Source organism: Tenrec ecaudatus, chromosome 3 (assembly GCF_050624435.1).
Source record: "Tenrec ecaudatus isolate mTenEca1 chromosome 3, mTenEca1.hap1, whole genome shotgun sequence".
Classification (NCBI taxonomy): domain Eukaryota; kingdom Metazoa; phylum Chordata; class Mammalia; order Afrosoricida; family Tenrecidae; genus Tenrec; species Tenrec ecaudatus.
This window is the reverse complement of record NC_134532.1, coordinates 148195951-148220498: the sequence shown is the minus strand read 5'-3', so window position 1 is coordinate 148220498 and position 24548 is coordinate 148195951. Positions and strand designations below refer to the sequence as shown.

Genomic DNA, 24548 nt, shown 5'->3' with positions numbered 1-24548 from the left:
AACCAGGTCTCTTTCAGTGGTGGGGAGCTCTGTGCCAGCTCTCTGCTTACTGCCTCCCCTTATATTCATTTCCACACTCGGCAGAAGGAGGGACTCTTTTGAGTGATGATGCCGGTGGAGAATGTTAGACGCACCACGGACCGCCAGAAGAGCAAACAAACAAATCTATTTCAGGAGAAATACAGCCACGATGCTTCTTAGAAGCGAGGATGGTGAGACTTCATCGCACGTGCCTTGGACAGGGTATCAGGGGAGACTAATCCCTGCACAAGGACATCAGGCTTGGTGACGTAGAAGAAGACCCTCCGGAGAGGGAATGACATAGTGGCTGCAGCCAGGGATCAAACACAACGACGTCCGTGAGGCTGGCCCAGGACGGCCAGTGCTTTGTCTCTCTTTGCAGGAGGCTCTGCTGAAATGGTTTCTAGAAGGGAGGACTAGCCACCGCTTCGTACGAAGTCAGTCCTTCCCCTGGCCCTGTGGAAACTGTTGGGAGGATACAGGGCCTTCTAGAGAACATCTCCCTGGCCTGTTTCCCCTGGAAGAAGGCGTGGGGCCAGGACTCCCACCTTTCACATAAAAACAAGCGAAACGCTCTTGCTGTTGAGGAAATCCTGACTGATACTCGCCGGACCATTCCAGAACAGAGCAGCTCAGTGTCTTCACAGCAATGCCCTTTGGCAGATCTTCCGCTTTGCCAGCACTCAAAGACACACCAGGTGTGCCACCCAGGGCTGCTGACCTCCAGTGTTTCAAAACCCTGTCTGTGCTTTTGCTTCACTAACTGGGACGTTAGAAGGCAAAGGGGCAATTTTACCACCATCTATGACACAGGAAGCAAAGCGTTCAAGGGTTATATAATAAAGGCAAAAATCCCGCATCACCAGACAATAACGATGAATGAAGGTGAAAGAACATCACAATCCCAGATTCCAACCTCAAGTGAACGGTTTGTTTCTTGGGGTTAAGTCTGGCTTTTACCAAACTCCCAACTATCCATTTTACTCTAGATTTGTTTGATTTATCACGTCTTCTATAAGACATGTGGAACACCAGGCACCTTTGTCCTTCTAAAAGAAACCCACAGTTAAGATGAAATCTGGCCTAGGGCATGGACTTGGCATGGAACAAGCGGCTCGGAGAAGAGGAAAGTCACTTACCCCGTAGAACAGCCCGAAGTAAGGCGAGACGTCGGGCTTGAACACGCTGATGAGGGACAAGAGCTCATCTCTGTAGCCCCAGAGCAAGTCATGCACGGTGTGAGTCACAAACAGCTTCTGCTCATAGGCCTTCATGATGGCCTCAATGATGTCCCGAAGGAGGCGGTTCTGGACCCATTCCATGGCCGTCTGAGGAACAAAGGAGAATTCAGCAGCGTCTCCCCCATGGCGGGGCCAGCAACCTGACGTGCTGAGATTCAACAGGTGGACACGTGCTGTTGGCACGGCACGGGGGAATGAAGACCTTCTGACGTCTGGTCTCAGCTTAGGGCGGCCTTGGCACCTGCTATCACAAGCTCCGAGGTAGGCTGCTGTTTCCTTGCGGAGGCGCCCTGTGTGCACAGAGGAACTGCTCTGTGGAGTTTTCAGGGCTGTGAGCTTTCAGAAGCAGCTAGGCCTGTCTTCCCAGGCCACTCTGGTGGGCGTTGAGCTGCCGAACTATGGGCTGGTAGTTAAGTGTTAGTGGCCCCTAAGGGGCTCGTATATTATAAACCCACTGCCGCCGAGTCACACATCTATCAACTCATAGCTACAGTGACCTCTAGAGCAGCGGTTCTCAACCTGGGGATCGAATGACCCTTTCACAGGGGTCATCACAGTAGCAAAATAACAGTGATGAAGTAGCAACAAAAATAATTTTATGGTTGGGGGGGCGGTGTCACCACCACATGAGGACCTGTCTGAAAGGGCGGCGGCATGAGGAAGGTTGAGAACCGCTGCTCGAGAGCAAAGCAGAAGTGCTCCCCAGGGCTTCTGAGACTGGGACTCTCTACAGGAGCAGACAGCATCAGCTCTCTCCCTCCGAGGGGCTGGTGGGTGCCAACTACTGACGTGGAGGCTTCAGCAACCCATACAATGGGGACCACACTCGTGACTACGTTGGCTTCTTTGGCCACAGGAGGTGCCATGTTCCTCCTGAGCAGGGCTCACTGCCATGAAGTCCAGACTGACTCATAAGGGTGTAGTAGTTAAGTTTTGGAGCCGTGATCCTCAAAATCCGAAGTTCAAAACCACCAGCCGCTCCTCTGGCTTTCTACTCCCATAGAGTTACAGTCTCAGAAAAGCATGTGGCAGTTCTATCCTGTCCTGCAAGGTTGTGTGGCAGACGAGCACTAGCCTCTGCAGCGCCCACTTGTTGCCTGCTGAATGACCTGCCTCCTTCCCCCTCCCATGTCGGCAAATCCCACTACTGACTGATTTTAGCATGTACTCTTAGGTTCTCAAGATCAGATCATTGTAATTAATAATATTGTTCCTTTTGATGTTGTAACCAGGATATTACTATTCTTATTTTATTAACCAGATGTTATAATCAATGCTGTACCCTGTAATGCTCACTAATTCTAAAGAATAATAATGTTAATCTTGCTTTCTGCTTCTGTTCACACTTGCTTAAGTTCTAGACAAGTGATAAACGAGTTTTTGCCTTTAAAGATATGTGGGATATAAAAAGACTTTTCCCCAGCTTTGTCTTCCCCAAAGATATGCCAAACCTTAGAGGCTGTTTGCCAGCACATGGTGGGAGGTCAAATGCTTAGAGATGTTCTCCCTGAAGATATTCTCCCTGCAGGCATTCAGTCACCAGACTGGTCCAATGTACCGTAGGTGGAGCTCACATCCTACTGATAAGGATAGTAATTGTTTCCAAAGAAGAGGTAAAACCTGCCCAGTGACATCCAAAATTAGGCTGTCATCCTGAATCTAGATCCACCATCTTGTCACAAGTGTACCCTCAATCCCTCTCCTTCCTATTGCATGTATACCCCTAGATCGCCCCCCTCCCATTACTGTATTACCTATAGGACAACCCCTTCTGTGACGTATGTCTTTACCTGTAATTAGGGGGCTTGCGCCCCTAAAGGTTATATAAGCCTTGATTAGTAATAAATCTCTCTCTCCCCACTGGTCCTCTCTCCCCCGGGCACCTGCTTCCCTGTCCCCTCTCTCCCTGTCCTTCCCCGCCCTCTTTCCCCTGCCATTCCCACCTTCCACATTCTCACGTGGACCACCAACCAGGGCTGAGGTGAGCATGCTACCATGAAATGTGTCTGACTACTTTATTTCACGTTCTCTTCTATCTCTCTTATTTTCTATGACCTTACTATAATCTTTACATATTATCGCTGCACAACAGTGCCTGCCGGTCCTGTGATGATTTGTTAGGGCTGGCTCCCCTGACACAGATGGACTGAAACGTCCACTCGGCACTGCAATCTAGGAGTCGCTTTTAGATTCTTGCAATTCGGTTATAACCAGATAAAAGACTCTTCTAAATTTCAAGACATTCTAGTGGCTGCCATTTATTTGAACCTGCAACAGTTGCTATGAGTATTAAAAACCCTGCACAACTAATAAGAGGTCAGGGCCCAATCTGAAATCTAGACCCTTCAGATCCTGAGTCCCCCAAGAGGGTCCAGCAGACAATGTAGTAGTCACTTAGGAGTTGGGGTGGGAATCTCTGAAAGGTGCACAGTATAGGTAATATTAGTAGATGGATCTGTCATTCTAAACAGAGCCCAGTTAAGTCACAGTAGGCTGCAGTCAACAGGCCAGTCTCTGGAAAGGGTCAGTCGTCTTGGGAAATGGAACAGCCATAAAAAGCAAAATATTTGACATTTCGTAATCCAAGATAAAAATCTGCACTAGGGAGTAACATGAAAATTACATTTCTAGAGTTTCTAGACCAAATAAGTATTTTTAAAGGATTGCTTTGTTGTAGTTATTAATTCCGACTCAGCCCCGTGGTGGAAGCTGAGCTGCTCCGGGGGCCTCTGCAGGCTGACATCACCACGCCTGCCTTCTGAGGTGCCCTGGGTGAGTCGGAACCAGTGCCTCTGGGCTGGTAGTTGAGCATCTAAGCAGCGCTGCCACCAGGGGAATCCTAGGGCCCTGTTAAAGGCACAGGTGCTGCTCGCCAACACCCAGCAAGAGAGTGACAACACATCTGACATTTGCACCCTTCACTTTGGACAGGACCTTGGTGGTTAGGGCTCAGGGAGCCACAGTCTAGAGAGAGAGAAAGGGAACGTGTTTTCCCGTATGTGTACGTACACATGCATATTTGAATATAACTTAATAATGCCCAAGTGGAAAACCACGATTAATTCAGCTTTCCCTTTCTTCTAAACCCACCCCAGTGAGACCAAGATGCCAACTTACCACCACAGGGATGTTTAACGTCCGAATCAAATCAGCCTTGGGGTCTCCAATGGAGAGCTCTCGTTCAAAAATATAGGCCTTGTTGCTAACAGCAGAGATGGTTGTTCCGTTGTCCCCAAACTGTATATTTGCTTTGTCTCTGAGCTCCCTAGAAGAAAGGGCAGGATTTTGTTTGAAAAGAGGTTCCATCGTAAGAAGCAAGACGTCCTTTCTTTCAGCAGTAACATACCATAACCTCCCCAGACGGCTTCTTGCAGCTCTCACGTCATGTTAAGACACCACTGCCAACATAGCAGTCAGCTAGCCAGCCTGCAGATGCTGGCCCTTAAAACAGACGCGCGCCACGCTACTTGAGAAGAGAGAGAGCCTCCTTACAAACTGTTGCCTGCCTTCCTCCTCTCCAGGACCCAGGAAGCGCATCCCACGAGGGCTGGCGTGAGCAGGGAAGCAAAATTGTGAGTTCGCTCCTGGCTTATGTTGGACGCTGAGATATTTCTCTCTGTTTCAGCTCTGATTATATATTTTGTTTGCATTTCAGTTTGCTTATCATTGTCTCCTTTTATCCCCAACTTGAATCAGAGTCCATTCCTTTTTTCCTTGTCTTTCATTTTTTTGATGTGTGTGGTAAAATATATAAAACTCAATTTGCCATGAAATTCCAACTGTTTTTAAGGGTACAGTTCATTGGCATTACTTGCCTTCGTACTATTCAATTCTAGCACTTCGCCATCATCCCAAATAGAGCATCTGCATCCATTAAGTGTTCAAGCCCTATGTCCCCCTCCCACCAGGCCAGAATTAGCACTAATTTGTTGCCTGTCACGATGCCTGTTTGGGAGCCCCTGGGTGGTGTAAACAGTTAAGCGCTCATCTACTAGCAAAAGGTCAGCAGCTCAAAGCCACCCAGAGGCACTTGGCAGACACACCACTAAGTGGTCACACAGCACGGAAAGCCCTGGAAAGTTCTACACTGCTGCAGGGAAGGAAGCTTGTTCCTATGGCTCTCCATCTACCGATTGTAACCTCCTCCCAGTGACTGGGGCTGGGAGGGAGGAGCACACCAATAGGGTGTAGGGGGCTCTATCTTGGGGACTGGTCCGTTTTGACATGCGTCAACAATCTCAGAAGAAGGAAGGTAGAGAAATCAGCCCATGATCAGAGTGTCGTGGGAGGGAATAGAGTAAAGAAGAATCTCATAATAAGGGGGGGGGGGGCGTTGAGGGAGGGAGGGGATAGGGGAGCTGCTATCAAAGAGTTCAAGAAGAAAGAAAATGTTTTGAAAAGGATGGTGGCAGCAATTGTACAATTATGCTTGGTCTAATGGAATTATGGGTTGTGATAAAATCAGTCAGAGATCCCAATAAAATGGTTTTCTTTTTCAAAGGAGAAGGATGGAGGGTGGAGGCGGATCTGGCCTATGCCCTGTGGCAGCGTAGAATTGGATTCTCCGTCCGTCTGCGGAAGCCGGAGGTCAGATGTGGGCCCGCCGCTTCTTCATTTGTACACATGGTGGGGCACGCACAGCAGGTGTGTACAGTTGAAGCATGTGCACAGGCCTCCCAGAACAACAAACTCTACATAATTATGGGAAAGGACAAACGGCACGTTCTTCTAAGTCCGCAGGGAGGGGTTCGTAAAATGTCTGAGCTGCATTAAAACAATTACACACTTTGGAGTCTGAAGACGTGAGGCAAAATATAGACGCAATGGCAACAAACAACAACCATACACGTGTTAGCTAGTTCAAGTACGTGGGATTGCTTGTCCTTTTGCGCCTGCCTTATTTCATGAGCATCAGAGTTTTAACGGTCATCCAGAACTATCACATATCAGGACTTTATTCTTTTCTGACTGAACAGTCTTCCACTGTCTGTACCCACCACAGCCGGCTTACTCATCACCCTGCCGATGGACACTCGGGCTCTTTCTGTTGTTCCGTTTTGTGAATGAACATTGGTAAGCAAGTTGAGTTTTTGCTTTCAATTCTGTTGAATGGGATTAATGAGAAGAATGTTGACGTGCTGTTTTGTTCTTTTCTTTAATGTAACCAATGTCCCTGAACAATTTGTGAACTAACTGATAAACCGGAACCTCACTTGTGGTGCAAACTTTCAATGGAAAACATAATAAAATATTACTTTTTACCCACGCTGGGACTAGGATACACGAGCGTGACATGCCCCGGGCACCAAACACAAGGGGAGAAAAATACTTCATAGTCAAGAGAAATTGAATCTATAATATATGTATGAGAGTTTTATATAAAGGGTAAATGTACATTAAGAAAGCATCCCAACCCAGTGCTATCCAAGCCCATAAGCCTGACATTAGCCCATATGTCCAACACCAATCTACAAAGTCTTCCTCCATCTCACAAAACACACACTATGACGCCGACTGCAGGAGGAAAGCCGAGTCAGTGAGTGTGGAAGCATCTCAGCACTAGCAGGGGTCTCCACACGGCTGCACCAGCACCCAGGGCTGCATCGGGGTAGGTGCCTGTGGCTTCTCCTCAGGATGCCTTGCAGGAAGTCAGCCTTGTCAGCTGAAGCAGGGAATTGCTAAGGCAGCTACACCCTGGTCCGACCATCATGAAGCAAGGGACCCGAGAACTAGAAAGGCGAGGCTCATGGAGTCATTTATCTCTCCACCCTTCAATTAACCCCACATGTGTTTATCGGCCAGGTTGGCACCATAAGCCTTAACTATGTCACCCTGGGTTTGTTAAAACCCACTCCCTTTCCCCCCCCTAAGGGGAGGGCTTTCAATCTCTCTTCTTTGAGAGTACCGTTAGTCATTGGTTTTATATATATATGTCCCTTAATATGTAAGGGATTTCCCTTTTTGTCCTAATTTGGTCTGTGTTAGATTTTGAGTGTTTAATTTTTGTCAAATGCCTTTTCTGACATGATTGATCAAGTGTTTGTGTAGTTTTTCCTTTTGTTCTATTTATGTGGTATGTTACAATGATTGTTTTTCAAATGCAATATTTTAAAATTGTTATTAAAAGATCATTTTATTGGGAGTTCTTACAACTCTTATAACAATCCATAAATCAATTGTATTAAGCACATTTGTACATATGTTGCCTTCATCATTTTCAAAATATTTTCTTTCTGCTTGAGCCCTTGGTATCAGCTCCTGTTTTTCCTTCCCTCCCTCACCCACCCCCCTCATGGACCCCTGATACATTATAAATTATTATTTTCATATCTTATACTGCCTGCTGTCTCCTTTTGTCCAACATTATTTTTATCCGTCCCCCTGGGGAGGGGGTGGAATTATATGTAATTGTAGTCGATTCCTCATTTCTCCTCCCACCTTCCCCCTACCCTCACGGTATCACTACTCCCAGTGCTGTCCCTGAAGGGTTTAATCTGTCCTGGATTCCGGATGTCTAGAGCTCTTATCTGTACCAGTGTACATATTCAGGTCTAGCCGGATTTGTAAGGTAGAACTGGGGTCATGATAGTTGGGAGGAGGAAGCATTAAAGAACTAGAGGCAGTAAAGAAAGCCGAGGGTGTCTGGCTATCAAAAGACATAGCATCTGGGGTCTTAAAGGTAAACAAGTGGTCATCTAGCTCAGAAGCAACAAAGCCCACATAGAAGCACACCAGTCTGTGATCACCAGGTGCCGAAGGGATCAGTTATCAGGCATCAAAGAACAAAAAAATCATATCATTGTGTGCTCACCTCCCCTATATGATCGCTGAAGACAAATGGGTGCGTAAGCAAATGTGGCAAAGAAAGCTGATGGTGTCCGGCTATCAAAAGATATAGCATTTGGGGTCTTAAATGCTTGAAGATGGCTCAAGCACCCATCTAGCTCAGAAGCAACAAAGCCCACATGGAAGAAGCACATCAACCTGTGCGATAATGAGGTGTTGAAGGGATCAGGCATCAGGCATCAACAAAACAAAAAATCTTATCATATTGAATGAGGGGGGAAATGTGGAGGGGAGACCCAAAGCCCATTTGTAGGCCACTGAACATCCCTTACAGAAGGGTCTCATGGAGGAGACGAGCCAGTCAGGCTGTGATGTAGCAATGATGAAACATACAACTTTCCTCTAGTCCCTAAATGCTCCCCTCCCCCCCCTATAATGATCCCACTTCTACCTTACAAATCTGGCTAGACCAGAAGATGTACACTGGTACAGATAGGAACTGTCAATCCAGGGCAGATGATCCCTTCAGGACCAGTGATGTGAGTGGTGATACCGGCAGGGTGGAGGGAGGGTGGGTTGGAAAGAGGAAACCGATTACAAGGATCTACATGTGACCTCCTCCCTGGGGGACGGACAACAAAAAAGTAGGTGAAGGGAGACATCAGACAGGGCAAGAGATAACAAAATAATAATTTATAAATAATCAAGGGTTCATGAGGGAGTAGGGAGTGGCAAGGGAGGGGTAAAAATGAGGAGCTGATGCCAGGGGCTTAGGTGGAGAGCAAATGTTTTGAGAATGATGAGGGCAATGAATGTACAAATGTTGTTTACACAGTTGATGTATGTATGGATTGTGAGAAAAGTTGTATGAGCCCCCAATAAAACGATTTAAAACAAAAAAGGACTAGAGGAGTGTTGTGTGTCCCGTCGGTGCTGTGCTGCACCCTGGCTGTTCCGTTCTTTCCCTGTGACCCTTCTGCGAGGGGATGTCCAATCGTCTACAGATGAGATTTGGTCCCCACTCTAACCCCATCATTTGCATGATGTTATTGTTTGTTTTGAGTCTTCTGATGCCTAATACCTTATCTTGTCAACACCTAATGAGCAGCAATTTTTAAAAATCATTTATTGGGGGCTCCTACAACTCTTATCACAATCCATACATACATCCATTGTGTAAAGCACGTTTGCACATTTGCTGCCCTCATCATTCTCAAAACATTTGCTCTTCAGTTAAGCCGTTGGCATCAGCTCCTCATTTTCCCCTCCTTTCCTACTCCCCCCTCCCTCATGAACCCTTGATAATTTATTATTATTTTGTCATATCTAATGCAATAATAAAAAATCAGAATTAAAGCAAAAAAATTACTAAGGAATAAACTACCAACATTTTAAATAAAGGCAAGATCTGATGTTTTGCCTTACTCTCATCCTTGCAGGCTGATATTCAAGGCACTTTAGTGTCTGTTCCTTCATCCTCCAGTTCACCACCCCCCTTCCTTGCTGTCTAAGGCTATGCTGTCTACCATGCTAGCTACGAGACTCATGTTGAGTACTGAGCGCTTAAAATGTCGAGAGTTTGAAACAAGATATGCTGTAAGTGTAAAATACACACTGGATTTCAAACGTGACTCTCTGCTCCCAGAAAGCAAAATGTCCAGAACTATTTAATATTAGTAGCATATTGAAACGATCCTCTTTTCAATGTATTCAATTCAGAAAATAAATTTCACACATTTCTTTCAACTTGAATAAAAAAAAGGTGGTAACTAGAAAAATGCTAGATGTTATGTGATTTTTCTATTGGGCCATGAACTCAGACACAGGTTAGGAAGGTGTTGATTGGGCAGCTGGGCTACCCAGTTCTCCCACCCCTGAGTAACTGTGGAGCCTGCTTTCTATATTACATCTTTGCTACTCAGCTATAATCTGTCTAGTGACATCATCTAAAGGTGGCCTGTAATCAAGATAATGACAAACACTTATATATTTATCTCTTAAATCCTTTCTAGAGTTTTAAATCAAAGTAGACAAACAATAAACAAATAAGCACTTGCAGGTGCACAAAATTACATGGGCCTTTGGCCCTTCTACCGAGTAGTGCTTACGAGTTGGGCTGGGATCCACAAGCTCAGCGGTTCAAAACCACCAGGCACTCCGAGGAAGAAAGACTGGGGCTTTCTACTCCTATGAAGAATTACAGTCTCAGAAACTCACACCGGGCAGTTCTACCCTGCCCTAGAGGTTAGCTATGAGTTGGCATCGACTCAATAGCAGTGAGTTTGAGCTTGTTTGTTAGGCCCTTCAATAGCACAGAGGTCGCACAAGGATAGGAAAATTATTTGACACTTGTTGAGTTTTGCAAAGGGTTTAATGCATTATTTCACTTAATCCTTACATGCTTATAGCATGGAGCGGGCCGACATCATGCTCATTTCTACAGAAGGGCAGAGGCAGAGCTGGGCAGAAGAAGACCAAAACTTGCACACAGATCTTCCCAGTGTGCCAGGCCACCTCTCATACTGGGCACTTAACAAATAAATGTCTGTGGGTGGAGTCAATGCAGGCTTCCCACACAACACACTCTACCTAACGATGGGAAAGCCAAAGAAAAACTACACCTTCTTCTAATTCAGGAGGGAGGAGGACATAAAATGTCTGGGTTGCATTAATGTAATGACACAGTTTGGAGGTTGACGGCATTTGCAGTAGGCTTTTTGGACTATTAGGCAGCAGTGGTAGTTAGGTTTTATGCCAACTTGATGGCACTTGTGTGGAGAGAGAGGTGCCCCCCCCCTTGTCAAGCAGGTGGTAGCCTGGTGATGCCCCCTTCGGAGTGTGACCTTTTTACAAGACAGATAGACAGACAGAACTTCTCTGTTCTTGCCCTTCACCCTCCCTGCCTGCTGGGGTTCTGAACCTGCCTCTAGGAGCGGCCCCATTAGGCCGTTGACCCTGGGAGCAAACTTGAGCCAGCTGACCATGGTGCCCAGACACGTTCCCACTGCCTGGGCTACACATGATCTCGTACCCACTGGCCCGCCCGTGGGCTCTCTGCTTCTCACTTCGCCTTTCTGTGGCGTGGCCTGCAGAAACGAGTGTCTGAGAGGGCTCTGGCTAGCATTGGGCCCATGGACTTGGGTTGGACTGGGTTGCTTTGTTGGTATCAAATGACTTCTTGACATACGGTTTTTTCTTACAGGTCTAGGAGTGTCATTAGGTTTGTTTTCCCAGACAATCCAGCCTAACACCGAATCCACTCTCCTTTCTTCTCTTAAAAAATAAGCAAACAGACTGTGATAAGAGCCCTATGAGCCCCAATAAAAAGATTAAAAATAAATAAATAAACCTCGGAATGAGAAAAAAAAGAAAATAATGATGGAAACGTACAAATATGCTTGATAAAATTGATATATGGATTGTTATAAGAGCTATTACAAGCCCCAATAAAATGATCTTTTATTTTGAAAAAAGCAAACAAACAACAACAAAAACCCATTGCCATCAAGCCACTTTTGCCTTGGAGTGACCTCACATGTGACAGAGTAGAACTCCTCCCTAGGGTTTCCTGGACTGTAAGCTTGATGGAGTTAGAGCCCCAGGCCTTTCTCCTACGGCACTGCTCGATGGGTTTGAATTGACAACCTGCACGTTATTAGTTGAGTGTAAACCATGAGTGCCATTCCAGGTACCTTCTAGCAATAGCCCCTGATTTCTTTTCCTTTCCTCCACTGAGGAGTTCTTGGTGGGGTGGTGGGTACACACCTGGCTGCTAACTGTAAGGTCAGTGGTTTGAAACCACTAGCAGAGGTTTCTCCAAGAGAGAAAGACAGGGCTTTCTACTCCCATAAAGAAACCCACATTGGCAGCTCTGCCCTGTCCTGTAGGGTAGCTGTGAGTCAGCAGCAACTAGATGGCAGTGAAGGTGGAGTTTTGGGGGTTCCTCCACTGAGCGCTATCTATCCAGTCTTGGGGCTATCCATCCAAGCATGGTGTGAGAGCCAACTGCAGCCAGTTCTTTTCCCTGGGCCTATAAACTCTGAGCAGCATGCCCTAAGATGGGAAACAAGGTAGGAAGACCACGTTTCTTCCAGACAAACGACTTATGTGGCTGTCCATAAGCTCCCGAGACCTGGAGCTTTAAAGCTGCCTGGACGTCTGCCCTCTGCTCCCTTTGATGCTGTAACACAGATTGCACCCTTGAAATCCATCCCCGTTCCACTTACATCACCCAGAGTCAGTTTCTCTTGCTGGTACCCGAAGACCCGCGGGCAGTCCCCATGTGGAGTAAGCTTCTATGGACCGTGAGCGGTCTTGACTGAGACGTGGAACACGGCAGATCAAGTCTGGCTTAGAGTTCACATCCTACCTTTGTCTTCTCCTCTGGCCCATCTTTTACTTGTCCTAATTTGATGATTTCTTTCTGTTTCTTTTGGAATGAGATTTCTTTGTGTCTTTTAAAAATCGTTGCTCGCCCCGCCCCTTCCCATATTGTATGGTTTTCTTTATAGGAAACCCAGGAGAGGTAACGCCATAGAGACAGCAACTAGCTCACTGGTTCCTTGGGGTTAATGACAGGGAAGGTACGGGGGACAGGAGACAATGGATGCAAAACGAAGAAAATGTTCCCAAGCTGATTGGCCATGATTGCACTGCTCTTTTCGACGTGCCTGTGTACTTTTTTGATGGCAATAATATGGTTTCTAAAAATTATAAATAAAATGTAACTTCAAAAAGAAATAAGTAAATGAAACAAAAACCCTGCATAAAGAAATCACAACCTTGTCTTTCTACAGATGGGGGCGGGGCGGGGGGAAAAGGCTAGGATTCAGGTAAAGTAGCCGGCCCAGAGCTAAGCAGACTGGATCAGAACCAGGTCTGGCATTCTGCTTCCCTGCCTTGTCCTGAGGTTTCCTGAGTCCCGCACACGTGAATTCCACAGCGATTTGTCAGAGAGATAGAAACAACCTTAATCTCATCAACAGCTGAATGAATAAAAGCAATGTGTTTTACACACACAGAGGACCGTGGCCCAGCTACAAAGAGAAACACAGTCCTGATCCAAACGGCAACCGGCAACCGGGATCAACCTCAAAACCATGGAAACAAACAACCTTTGGTGCCACTGACTCCCCCTTTCAGTGACCCAGGAGGATAGAGCAGAGCTGCCCCTGTGGGTCTGAGACTGCAACTCTCCACAAGAGCAGAAAGCTTCATCTTTCTCAAAAGAGTGCCTAGGGACTCGAACTGCTGACCTTGAGGTTACTGGCCCACTTGTCATCCACTAATGCCACCAGAGTTCCTATGTGAAAACATTATGCTGAGTGAAGTAAGAGAGTGAAAACAGTAAGATACTGTATGATCCCACTTATATGAAAGCTCTAGACTAGGCAAAGGTATGGGAACCACAGCTTTACTAGAGGTTCCAGGGGACAGGACGGAGGGAAAGGAGCCATCGCTGGTGAGGAAGCAGTGAGTTTCTGGTTTTGGGGCTAAGAAAAGTGGTGAAAATGACGAGGGAGCTGCACTGCACAGCAGGCGTAATGTAGTATCACTGAACGCAAGTAATGATATTCGTGTCGTACTAATGGGATTCGTATCACTAAATGGCACACATAAACAAGAAACAAACACGAGGCCTTTGCTCCCGTAAAGGTTTGCAGCCTCTGAAGCTCTCAGTATGGACGGCCCATGGGAGGTGGAATCCACTCGATGGCAGTGGGTTTGTGTTTTGGTTTGTTAATGTGTAGATCACATTAAACACATACAATAGTGCATTCCATTTTATATGCAGCTATATTTCCCTTTTGCTCCCCTGCCTCCCCCAAACAACAAAGTGATTTGTTAGACGACAGAGAAGAGGAAACCCCAAAGCACAGTCCCTACGTTAACCAAGGCCGGTGCCTGAGACAGAGGCCCAGATCTCTCACCTTCACTTTCCCCATACCCCCAGCCTCTCCCCAGGGAGCGACTTCTAGCTGGGGCTGAGGACCCCAAGTTGGCCCCAGAAGCTCTAAGGAACTGGAGCAGGAAAAGAGAGCAGGGGTGGGTACCCCTTAGGCCACAAATCAGAGGCCAGGGAACCAAGAGCTGGGACTCAAAAGAAGTCCAGAAGCTCAGCAGTGAACTTTGCCAAATGCTTTCTGGCCAGTGACGCCAATCCATGACCTTGCCAGGGCACTGATGTTTCCCGGAGCCCTGGCTCACGAGCCTAAAGACCGGAGCAAGCCTAAGGCCGATGTGGTTCCTTGGCATGTGTTTTTGTGTCCGTGCACTGAGGGTGATGTTTGAAAGCATTCCCTTATTGTTTATTCTGGAAGAGCCTGGCATCTTAAACAGAAACCTGTCACAAAATCTCCAATCATTTGAAAGCTTGTCACCTGGCTTGGTTTCTCAATTGACTTCAAAAGGTCAAAGTCAAAGGTTCCCAAGTCACATCATCATTAATTCTCGTGATGGACTGACCACGTGAGGTGACTCATGGCTAAACGCATGCCTTCCCTCAGCAATTTAGGTTCTGCCACCAACTCAGCTCTGACTGAGGGCAGACAGTGCCACCAGGGCTGTGAGAAGTGGCTCGCTCTGCAGGGGACAGGAAATCTCAGGGAGGAACTGCAAGGGGCCTGCCTCTCAAAGCAGCATGTGATGGTCAAGCTTCCACCACTCGCTCAATTAGATTAGTCATTTCCAGCTCCTGGTGACCCGGTGGGCACACTAGAACTCACAGTGACCTCATAGGGGGCACACTAGAACTCACGGTGACCCCGTAGGGGACACACAAGAACTCACGATGACCCCATAGGGGGCACAGTAGAACTCACGGTGACCCCGTAGGCATGCTAGAACTCACGGTGACCCTGTAGGCACACTAGAACTCACGGTGACCCTGTAGGCACACTAGAACTCATGGTGACCCCGTAGGCACACTAGAACTCACGGTGACCCCGTAGGCACGCTAGAGCTCACGGTGACCCCGTAGGCACGCTAGAACTCACGGTGACCCCGTAGGCACGCTAGAGCTCACAGTGACCCCGTAGGCACACTAGAACTCACGGTGACCCCGTAGGCATACTAGAGCTCACGGTGACCCCGTAGGCACACTAGAGCTCACGGTGACCCCGTAGGCACACTAGAGCTCACGGTGACCCCGTAGGCACAGTAGAGCTCACGGTGACCCCGTAGGGGGCACACTAGAACTCACGGTGACCCCGCAGGGGGCACACTAGAACTCACGGTGACCCTGTAGGGCACACTAGAGCTCATGGTGACCGCATAGAGGGCACACTAGAGCTCACGGTGACCCCGTAGGGCACACTAGAGCTCACGGTGACCCTGTAGGGCACACTAGAGCTCACAGTGACCCCGTAGGCACACTAGAACTCACGGTGACCCTGTAGGGGGCACACTAGAACTCACGGTGACCCTGTAGGGGACACACTAGAGCTCACGGTGACCCCGTAGGGGGCACACTAGAACTCATGGTGACCCCGTAGGCACACTAGAACTCACGGTGACCCCGTAGGGCACATTGGTACTCATGGTGACCCCATAGGGGGCACACTAGAGTTCACGGTGACCCTGTAGGGCACACTAGAACTCACGGTGACCCTGTAGGGCACACTAGAGCTCATGGTGACCCCATAGAGGGCACACTAGAGCTCACGGTGACCCCGTAGGGCACACTAGAGCTCACGGTGACCCCGTAGGGCACACTAGAACTCACGGTGACCCCGTAGGGGGCACACAAGAACTCACGGTGACCCCGTAGGGGGCATACTAGAGCTCACGGTGACCCCGTAGGGGACACACTAGAGCTCACGGTGACCCCGTAGGGGGCACACTAGAGCTCACGGTGACCCTGTAGGGGGCACACTAGAGCTCACGGTGACCCCCTAGGGCACACTATTGGGGGCTCTTGCCGCTCTCATAACATTCCATACCTCAAGCATATTTGTACATATGTTGCCATCATTATTTCCAAAACATTTTCTCCTTGAGCCCTTGGCATAAGCTCTTCTCCCCCCCCCCCCACCTTCCCACACCCTGTGAATCCTTGATCCATTATGTGTCATTGTTATTATTTCGTATCTTACACTGTCCATTGTCTCCCTTCACCTCAATAAAAGGCTACAGTTCACCATGAGTCCTAAATCCATTTGACTCTCCACAGACCTTAGCCACTTAGTGGGTTCTTTCTGACCCTGGGCCCACAATGTAAAAGCTTTGTCCCCAGGCAGGGGGTTTGAACTCCCCAGCAGCCCCGGAAGCCTACCTGGGCCCTTAGGGACTCACTTGCCTCCGTGCTTTGATGGAAATGGCTTCTCTTGCATGCGTAGTCACCTCTATTTCAATTGGCTCAAAAGTAGGACAAGGAAGCCTAGGTTGGGTGACAACAAAAGAATTTCTGTTCCTTCCGGTTTCAGGGACTAACTCTCATCTCCCGTGGAACTGCAGGTGTGTTTGAACTGCCAACCGAGTGGTTAGCAGCCCAACTCTTAGCCTACTGTCCCACCAGGGCTGCTTCGCTTTAGCAAACACTTCTTGGAACTATGAAATTTAGTTGAAAGAGTTCTTAGACAAATTTTTTTTAACCCTTGAAAAGTTGTGTAATAAAGAAAAAGTTACCTATTAATATAAAAAAGACCTCTAAAAATTTTTTGCCCCGACCCCCACCATCGAAGGGAGTACCACAGAAAATGAAAATAGAGCGTCTGGTGTGGGAAAGGAACTGACCTACCACACCCAGAAGGAAGCTGAAGCAAAGGAAGGAGGAAGAATGGAGCAGAGCACACCTGGGCCCACCAAACTCAGAGGACAATAGCCCGGCTCCGAGGGCCCAATGTACAGAGAGAACCATATAGCCGGCCCCATGGCGAGATGCGACATCCTGCACTGACCCAGGGCTCTATACGGGACAACACCGGAGACACAATGTGGGATGTGCGACTGAGCTGACCCCACCACACTGAGGCAAATCACTGGAGCAAGGAGATCCAGAGGGCGTATAAAGGATGGACTTTGGGGCCAGGACATGGAACCCCATCAGACTCGTCTGGAAAACACTCCTAAAGGTCAACAAACAGACCTTGAACTACTAACAGGTCAGTCCCCCCCTTTTTTTTTTGGCTGTCTTTTTTTTCTTCTTTTAAATTTTGTATGTCAGTGGCTCTTTTGTTTGTTAGCTTGTCGGTGTTGCTGCCATTGTCGCCATGTTCTTATGTGCCACTTTGGTGCTGTCAAAGCCATCTGCATTTTTATGTACATATTACTATCTCTGCAGGTCCACCTAGATAAGATAGGCTGGACAAACAATGTGAGAAAAAAATGGGACCAGCAGTCCCGGAGGGACATGAGAGTGTGGGAGGTAGAGGAAGGGAGGAGGAGTTGGCCAACCCAGGGACAAGGGAACAATGAGTGGTTCAAAACCAGTGGAGGGAGGGGATGGGGGGACTGGTAGGGGGTGACCAAGGGCAAGGTAACTGAGAGGAATTACTGAAACCAGAATGAAGGCTGATCATGGTAGTGGGACAGGAGGAAAGCGTAAGGAAATAGAGGCAAGGAGTAGGAGGCAAAGGGCATACATAGAAGCCTAAATACAGACATGTACATATGTAAATATATTCATGATTATGGGGGAAAGAGACCTATGTGAATATATTTATAGGTTTAGTAGTAGGGTAGCAGGTGGACATTGGGCCTCCTCGTGCGCATTCCCTTAATACAAGAGCACCTTGCTCAGCTAAATGGTCATTTCATGATACCCACCTTCCCGACATGATCGCTGAAGACAGACGTGTGCATAAGCAAACATGGTGAAGAAAGCTGATGGTGCCCGGCTATCAAAAGATATAGTGTCTGAGGTCTTAAAGGCTTGAAGAAAACAAGCGGCCATCTAGCTCGGAAGCAACAAAACCCACAGAGAAGAAGCACACAAGTCTAAGTGAACACGAGGTATTGAAGGGGTCAGGTAGCAGACACCAAAGAACAAAAACAAGTGGCCATCTAGCCCAGAAGCAACAAAGAGCACATGGAAGCAGCACACTAACATGTGTGATCATGAAGGGCCAGGTTTCAAGCACCAAAGGCAGTGGGGGGGAGAGAAATCCTATCATTGTGAATGAGGGGAGCGCATGATGGGGACCCAATGCCTATCTGTGGACAACTGGACATCCCTTGCAGAGGGGTAGTGGGGAGGAAATGAGTCACTCAGGGTTCAGTGTAGCAATAATGAAACTCAAAACCTTCCTCTAGTTCTTAAACGCTTCCTCCCCTCAACTATCATGATCCCAATTTTACCTTGCAAACCTGGTTAGACCAGAGGATGCACAGAGGTACAGATAGGATCTAGAAACACAGGGAATCTAGGACAGATGAACCCTTAAGGACCAAGGGTGAGAGTGGTGATACCGGGAGGGAAGGGGGTGTAGAAATGGGGAACCGATCTTGGTGATATACATATAACCTCCTTTCTGGGGGAAAGGCAACAGAAAAGTGGGTGAAGGGAGATGCCAGGCAATGTAAGATAAGATAAAATAATAATTAATAAATTATTAAGGGTTCATGAGGGAGGGGGAGGGAAAAAAGGAAAATGAGGAGCCGATTCCAGGAACCCAAGCAGAAGGCGAATTTTGAGAAAGATGAGGGCAATGAATGTATAAGTGTGCTTTACACAATTGATGTATGGATGGATTGTGATAAGAGTTGCATGAGCCCCAATAAAATGATTTAAATTTTAAAAATTGTGAAATCCGTGTATATATAATAATTTGATCCGAATTTTAGACAAATAGGCAGAAAGATTATGACATAAGTTTGCTTTTTATGAAGACCTGTTCCTTGTCTGCTCAATCCACAATGCTACCAAAAAATGTAAAAAAGCACTACTTTCCTTAAACCAGGTTGTTCGTTTTCCTCAACATTACCCTTCTGAGCTCTTGGCAGATGGAAGCTTTGAGGAATGTCTGTCCTTGTGAAGCTTAGATTGCTGCTTTATCAGATTGATCAGTCCTCCACAGCCTTCACCCCATTTCAGGGCTTTTTCCCATGGGAGACCAGTCACTGGAGCCTGACAGAGGCTGGCTAGCCCTCCTCATTCTTTTGCCCTAAGGCCCGGTCACCAGAATGTCACAGAGTCCACTGACTCCGTTGGGAGGAAATCCATTCATAAACACAGGAGCAGGAGCTAAGGGAATGTGTTTTTCTTGTGCAATCTGAGCAAACAGCATAATCAAGGCAGAAATGATGGAAATCAGATCCACAAACTGACTGAACAGGGACACAATAAAGTAGCTAGAAAATCTCCCGAAAAGGCTGTGCCTTCCTACAAATCCCAGTATTCACAGCCCACTCAACCCAGGCTGGGAACTTTCAGCAGTTTTCACTGGACTAACAGAAAGGGTGACAGAATTAGCCTATTGTTAATCAAGATACCAGAAATATAACACAGGTTAAGAGTTTGTTGGAAATTCAAAATGTATCAGCCTCTTCCCTTTAAGCTTCATCCGTAGAGCTGCTCCAACTCAGGAAGGCCGGGCGCCAAACATCTCCCAGGCCTCAGGGGATGGTCGTCAGGGCATGGAGAAAGGTACGTTTAGATAATTGCTCCTATGATCACTGCAAACCTGATTTTATTTTGAGGGGGGGTGTCACATGGTTTAGAGGTAGCAAACCCCACTGTTTCCTTCTGTCTCCTGCTTGCAGAATGCACTGCAAGGGTTTCCCAAATCAGCCCGGTCTCTTTGGCTGAAACAGTGGCAGGCAGCCCTGAACCCTTGTTCAGGACAACAGCAGGTGTGTGTGCATCACTAAGCATTCATTGGAGGGCCTTGTGTCCTCCTCATAGAAAGGACATCATTAAAAAGAACAGGAAAGTTCATCGTGTTTGTTAAAGGAGAGGACCAACAAAATGAGGGAAGTCATACACCAACCATCAGGAAGAAGGGCACAGACCAGGACGCACGGCATTCTGCTATACGCAAGGTCACCTTGAGGGAGAGCCAATCAGATGAAGACCAACAACAACAAATCTCTGTCCTCCTCTTGAACTCCTTGGCTTCTGCGTGCTTCCCTGACTGGTTTCCGTCGTTCCAGATAAGCCCGTGTGTCCTGTGGGTTGAACCATTTCTCCACTGTGGCTGGTGGATTTAAACTAGTTCTGGGGGTAGTCTGGTCACTTATCCACACATGCATCGGTTTTGTTTGGGGGTTACTGCTGCACTATCAAATCAGTCCCCGTGGATCGCGAACCTGTGTACAACAGAATGAAACGCAGTCTGGTCCTGTGCCATCCTAACTTTGATTCCTATGTACTGTGACTGTGTACAAGGCCATACTGTCTTCCTGAGTTAAAACATCCCTACTTGTTTGAATTTTGAATTTCCAACAAACTAAATATTACATTGTGGGTGTTTTTAGTATTTTCGTTAACGGCAAGCTAATGCTTTCACCCTTGAGGCAGTTAGATATTATATCAACTAGATCCTCCTAGCTAGGGGTAGAATTCAAGCTGTCAATCAAGTGGTGGCTTGATGACACCGCCTTGGGGGTGTGACCTTTTGTATAAGAGTAAGATCCAACAGAGACTTTTCTGTGTCATTTTGCCTTCTCCCTCGCTGGGACTTCATTGTCTGCTTCCAAGGGCGGTCCCATGTGGGCCGCCAAACTCTGGTGTCAGCACCCTGCCATGCTTCCACCAACCTTGAATGCCTGTGTTTCCACACTCACTAGCCAGTGACCTTCCTACTTCCCAAGTCACCTTTCAGAATCATTGGCTTACAGCTATGTGAGTCGGAAGTGGGCCGAGGCTAGCATTGGTCCTATGGACTTACGTTGAACTGGGCTGGGGCATCTTCTTGATAAAGTTCCTTATTGATATAAAATTCTCTTTTGTATATAGAAAGTGACACTGGTTTGTTTCTCTAGACAACCCAACCTAACACAATCCCCTTTGATCAAGCCGAGCCCATTGCTGACGCCACTATGGTCAATCCATCTCGCTGAAACACTCTCATTTTTGTTCACTTTTAACTTGACCAAGCATGATGTCCGTCTCCAGGGATCAATCTCACCTGATCATGTCTGAAGTACATAAGGCAAAGTCTCACTGCCTGTAATACTAAGGACTATTTTGACTACTTTCCCCAAGACAGATGTATTCCCTCTTCTAGAAGCTCATGGGTGTATTCGATATTCTTCAGCAGCCCAGTAATTTAAATGGTCAGTCCTTCCTCCGTCTCCTGTCGCCTTCGTGCAGCTCTCCACGAGCACGAGGGCACCGCTTGTAGTTCCAAACTGCTCACCTCGCTACAAGCCCAGCGCCACCTACACGCCCAGCGCCACCTACACGCCCAACGCCACCTACACGCCCAGCGCCACCTACACGCCCAGCGCCACCTACACGGCCAGCGCCACCTACACGCCCAGCGCCACCTACACGGCCAGCGCCACCTACACGGCCAGCGCCACCTACACGGCCAGCGCCACCTACACGGCCAGCGCCACCTACACGCCCAGCGCCACCTACACGCCTAGCGCCACCCACACGCCCAGCGCCACCCACACGCCCAGCGCCACCCACACGCCCAACGCCACCCACACGCCCAACGCCACCTACACGCCCAGCGCCACCTACACGCCCAGCGCCACCTACACGCCCAACGCCACCCATACCACCGGGTCCTTTATTTGTGGATCGTAAGTTGTAAATCTTGCTGTGACGCTGAAAGCTATGCCAATGGCATTTCAACGGCCACCCAAATCACCCAGAGTGGACACATGTCGTTGAAGTTCCTCAACTAAGACAAATGGAGAGGGAGAGCCTGCGGGGCTAGGTCACAAAACTGGGCCTGTGAGAACCTAATGGATGGCAATGGAACACTGCTACGGAGCCAGAAGATGGGCCCTCAGATTCGAAGGCAATCGGAACAACTGGGGAAGGGTTGCGACCTCAGAGCAGAGTCCCCTTCATGTCGTGGACGAGGCAGAACTTTGGGATCTCCATTTGCTGGGGCAAGCTGCTCAAAATGGGAAGGACAGCTGTGAGCGCGCATCATCAACCAGAACAAGGGGTTTACGAAGGGTGAATCCAAGAGCACTGGAACAGAACGCAGAAACGGTGTGAGCCGAAATGGACTTGTTTACTATTTTAAATCAGACAATAAGGTCTACTATGCCAAGGTCAAAAAGAACCCTCCAAGATCTAGCCCGGAACACAATGCAGTTAGTGTCTGGTTGATATCCATATGCCTACAAAGAACACCAGTTAATGCGGTTCTTATTCAAACTAATGTATCAAACACTAATGCCAAAGATGAAGAAATTGAAGATTTTTATCAATGTCTACAGTCTGAAATGGATCAAGCATACAATCGAGATCCATTGTTAATTATGAGTGATTGGAATGCGGCAACTGGAAGAGGAAAGATCTGGGGTTGGAATAGTCTAAGCAATAGAAACAACATGAGAGGCCATGTAATAGGATTTCCATGACCAATGACTTCTTTATTGGAAATACCCTGTTCAACAACATACACGGCTACTATACATGTGAACCTCACCAAAAGAACACCTAAGAATCAAATCAACTGCATCTGTGGAAAGAGACCATGGAGAAGAAACTCTACATCATCAGAACAAGGCCAAAGGCTGGCAATGGAACTGACCACTGATTATTCCTATGCAAATTCAAGTTGAAGGTGAAGAAAATTCAAACAAGTCTCATATTGTGGCAGTTAGACTTTCCGTTTACTGGCATTGCAGAGGGGTAGAGCCCAAACTCAATCATATCACAGCCTGATGAGGCCTCCTGAGAGTTATGACCTTTTTATAAGAGAGATACTAGGGATTCTTCCTCTCCCTCCCCACCTTTCTCTCTGCCCCTTAACCTCCCTGCTTCCTGGGACCCTGTCTCTGCTGCCAGTGGCAACCCCATGTGGCCCACCCTGCCGTGTTCCCACCAATGTTTTTCTGCATCATTGACCTGGTCTGAGAGAGTCCTGGCTAACATCAGGCTTGCGGACTTGAGTTGGAATGGCTTGGTATTCCTTCTTGATATAAAATTACTTCTTATACATAAATGAGTATCCCTGGCTTTACTTCTCTAGAAAACCCAGCACAAGCATATCCCACCTGAATTGAGAAACCATCCACAGAATAGATTCGACACATTGAACATTAATGACAGAATTGTGTAAGGAAGTTGCTTTATTGAAAGGTAGTCAGTTACTGAATATGGCCCTTCTAGCCATGATCCCTTTTTTGAAGCACTGGAAATTCTAGCCTCTGTGCCATGTCTCCTGACATGAGTGGATTCAGAGAGCACTATGCTGAGTGAAATTAATCAATCACAAAAGGAAAAATATTACAGGAGACCACGGTTATCAAGGCAAAGGTTATCATACCAAAAGAAACAGACTTTGCAGGTTACCACAGGTGAGAGGGACAGAGCAAGAAGAAGCAATAAGCCAGGGCGTAGACAGGTCCAAACCTGAATGAAGAGGGAGACAGCACCCCACAAGAGAGAGAAGAGAAAACAAAAGTGGGGGCAGGCAAGCTACTGGGAGGCTTGAGAAATACTTTAAGTGATTGATACAAAAGTGATGATCTGGAGTGTAAACCCCACCTAATACACAATACGAAGTTAAACAAACACACAAACACTTGAAGTATAGTTCCACACTGACACACTTTGGGTTGCCATGAATCAGAATTAACAGTAACTGGTCATCCATGTTACAAATGGCTGTTGCAGACTTAAAATGTGGCTAATTTGAAATGGGAAGTGAAAAAGAGACTATAAAGTAGCTCACAAATCATTTTTAATATTGATTACATGTTGAACTGATGCTAGTTTTTATGCTTTTTTATATACTAGGTTAAGTAAAATGCAGTGTTAAAATTAATGTCACCTGCTTCTTTCTACTTTTTAAAATGTGTCTACTAAAAAATGTTAACTTCCCTCCGTGGCTCACCAGGAGGCTTGGTGGCATAATGGATTACACGTCGCACTGCTAGCCAGAAGATCAGCTGGTGAAGTCCACCAGCCCACTTCTGCCTCAGAGATCAAGCCACATGCACGGTTCTACTCTGTCCTACAGGCTCCCCAAGCCCGAACTGGCCAGAGTTTGGCTTTGGGAGGTGCCTCAGCTTACATTTCTATGAGCCAGTTCTGGGTTGGCATACAAAGCCGTAGGCTGAGAGGGCCCAAAATAAAACTAAAGAGGCTTTGAGTGTCAACCAAGGAGAGGCATTAGAAATATGAGCAGGGAAGGGAATGGAAATGTCAGAAATGTCCACTGGGAACTTACTCTGGACGCTGAGTGCAGGAGAGACGAGGGCTGGGAGAAAAACCGTAAGTCAAGTGATCTGGAGGCAAAGAAAACCAGACATGTCAGTGGGAGACCAACTTGCCTTCCTTACAGGACCTGTTCTCAGCGGCTCCTCACCACCTTGTGGTATCGGCCCCTCTGGCAGGCTGATGAAGCCTAGGGTCCTTTCTCAGAG

The 24548-nt window shown here is 47.4% G+C and overlaps 1 protein-coding gene across 1 annotated transcript in view; it reads right to left on the bottom strand.

Annotated features, from left to right (window-relative positions):
• The window catches only part of SCARB2 (scavenger receptor class B member 2), an 81679-nt gene that overhangs the window by 22788 nt on the left and 34343 nt on the right, over window positions 1-24548 (bottom strand). Inside the window, exons 3-4 of the mRNA XM_075544180.1 lie at window positions 4380-4527; window positions 1161-1349 (exon numbers count right to left, since the gene is read on the bottom strand). Coding sequence (XP_075400295.1) covers window positions 1161-1349; window positions 4380-4527 — 337 coding nt within the window. The remainder of the gene's footprint in view (window positions 1-1160; window positions 1350-4379; window positions 4528-24548) is intronic.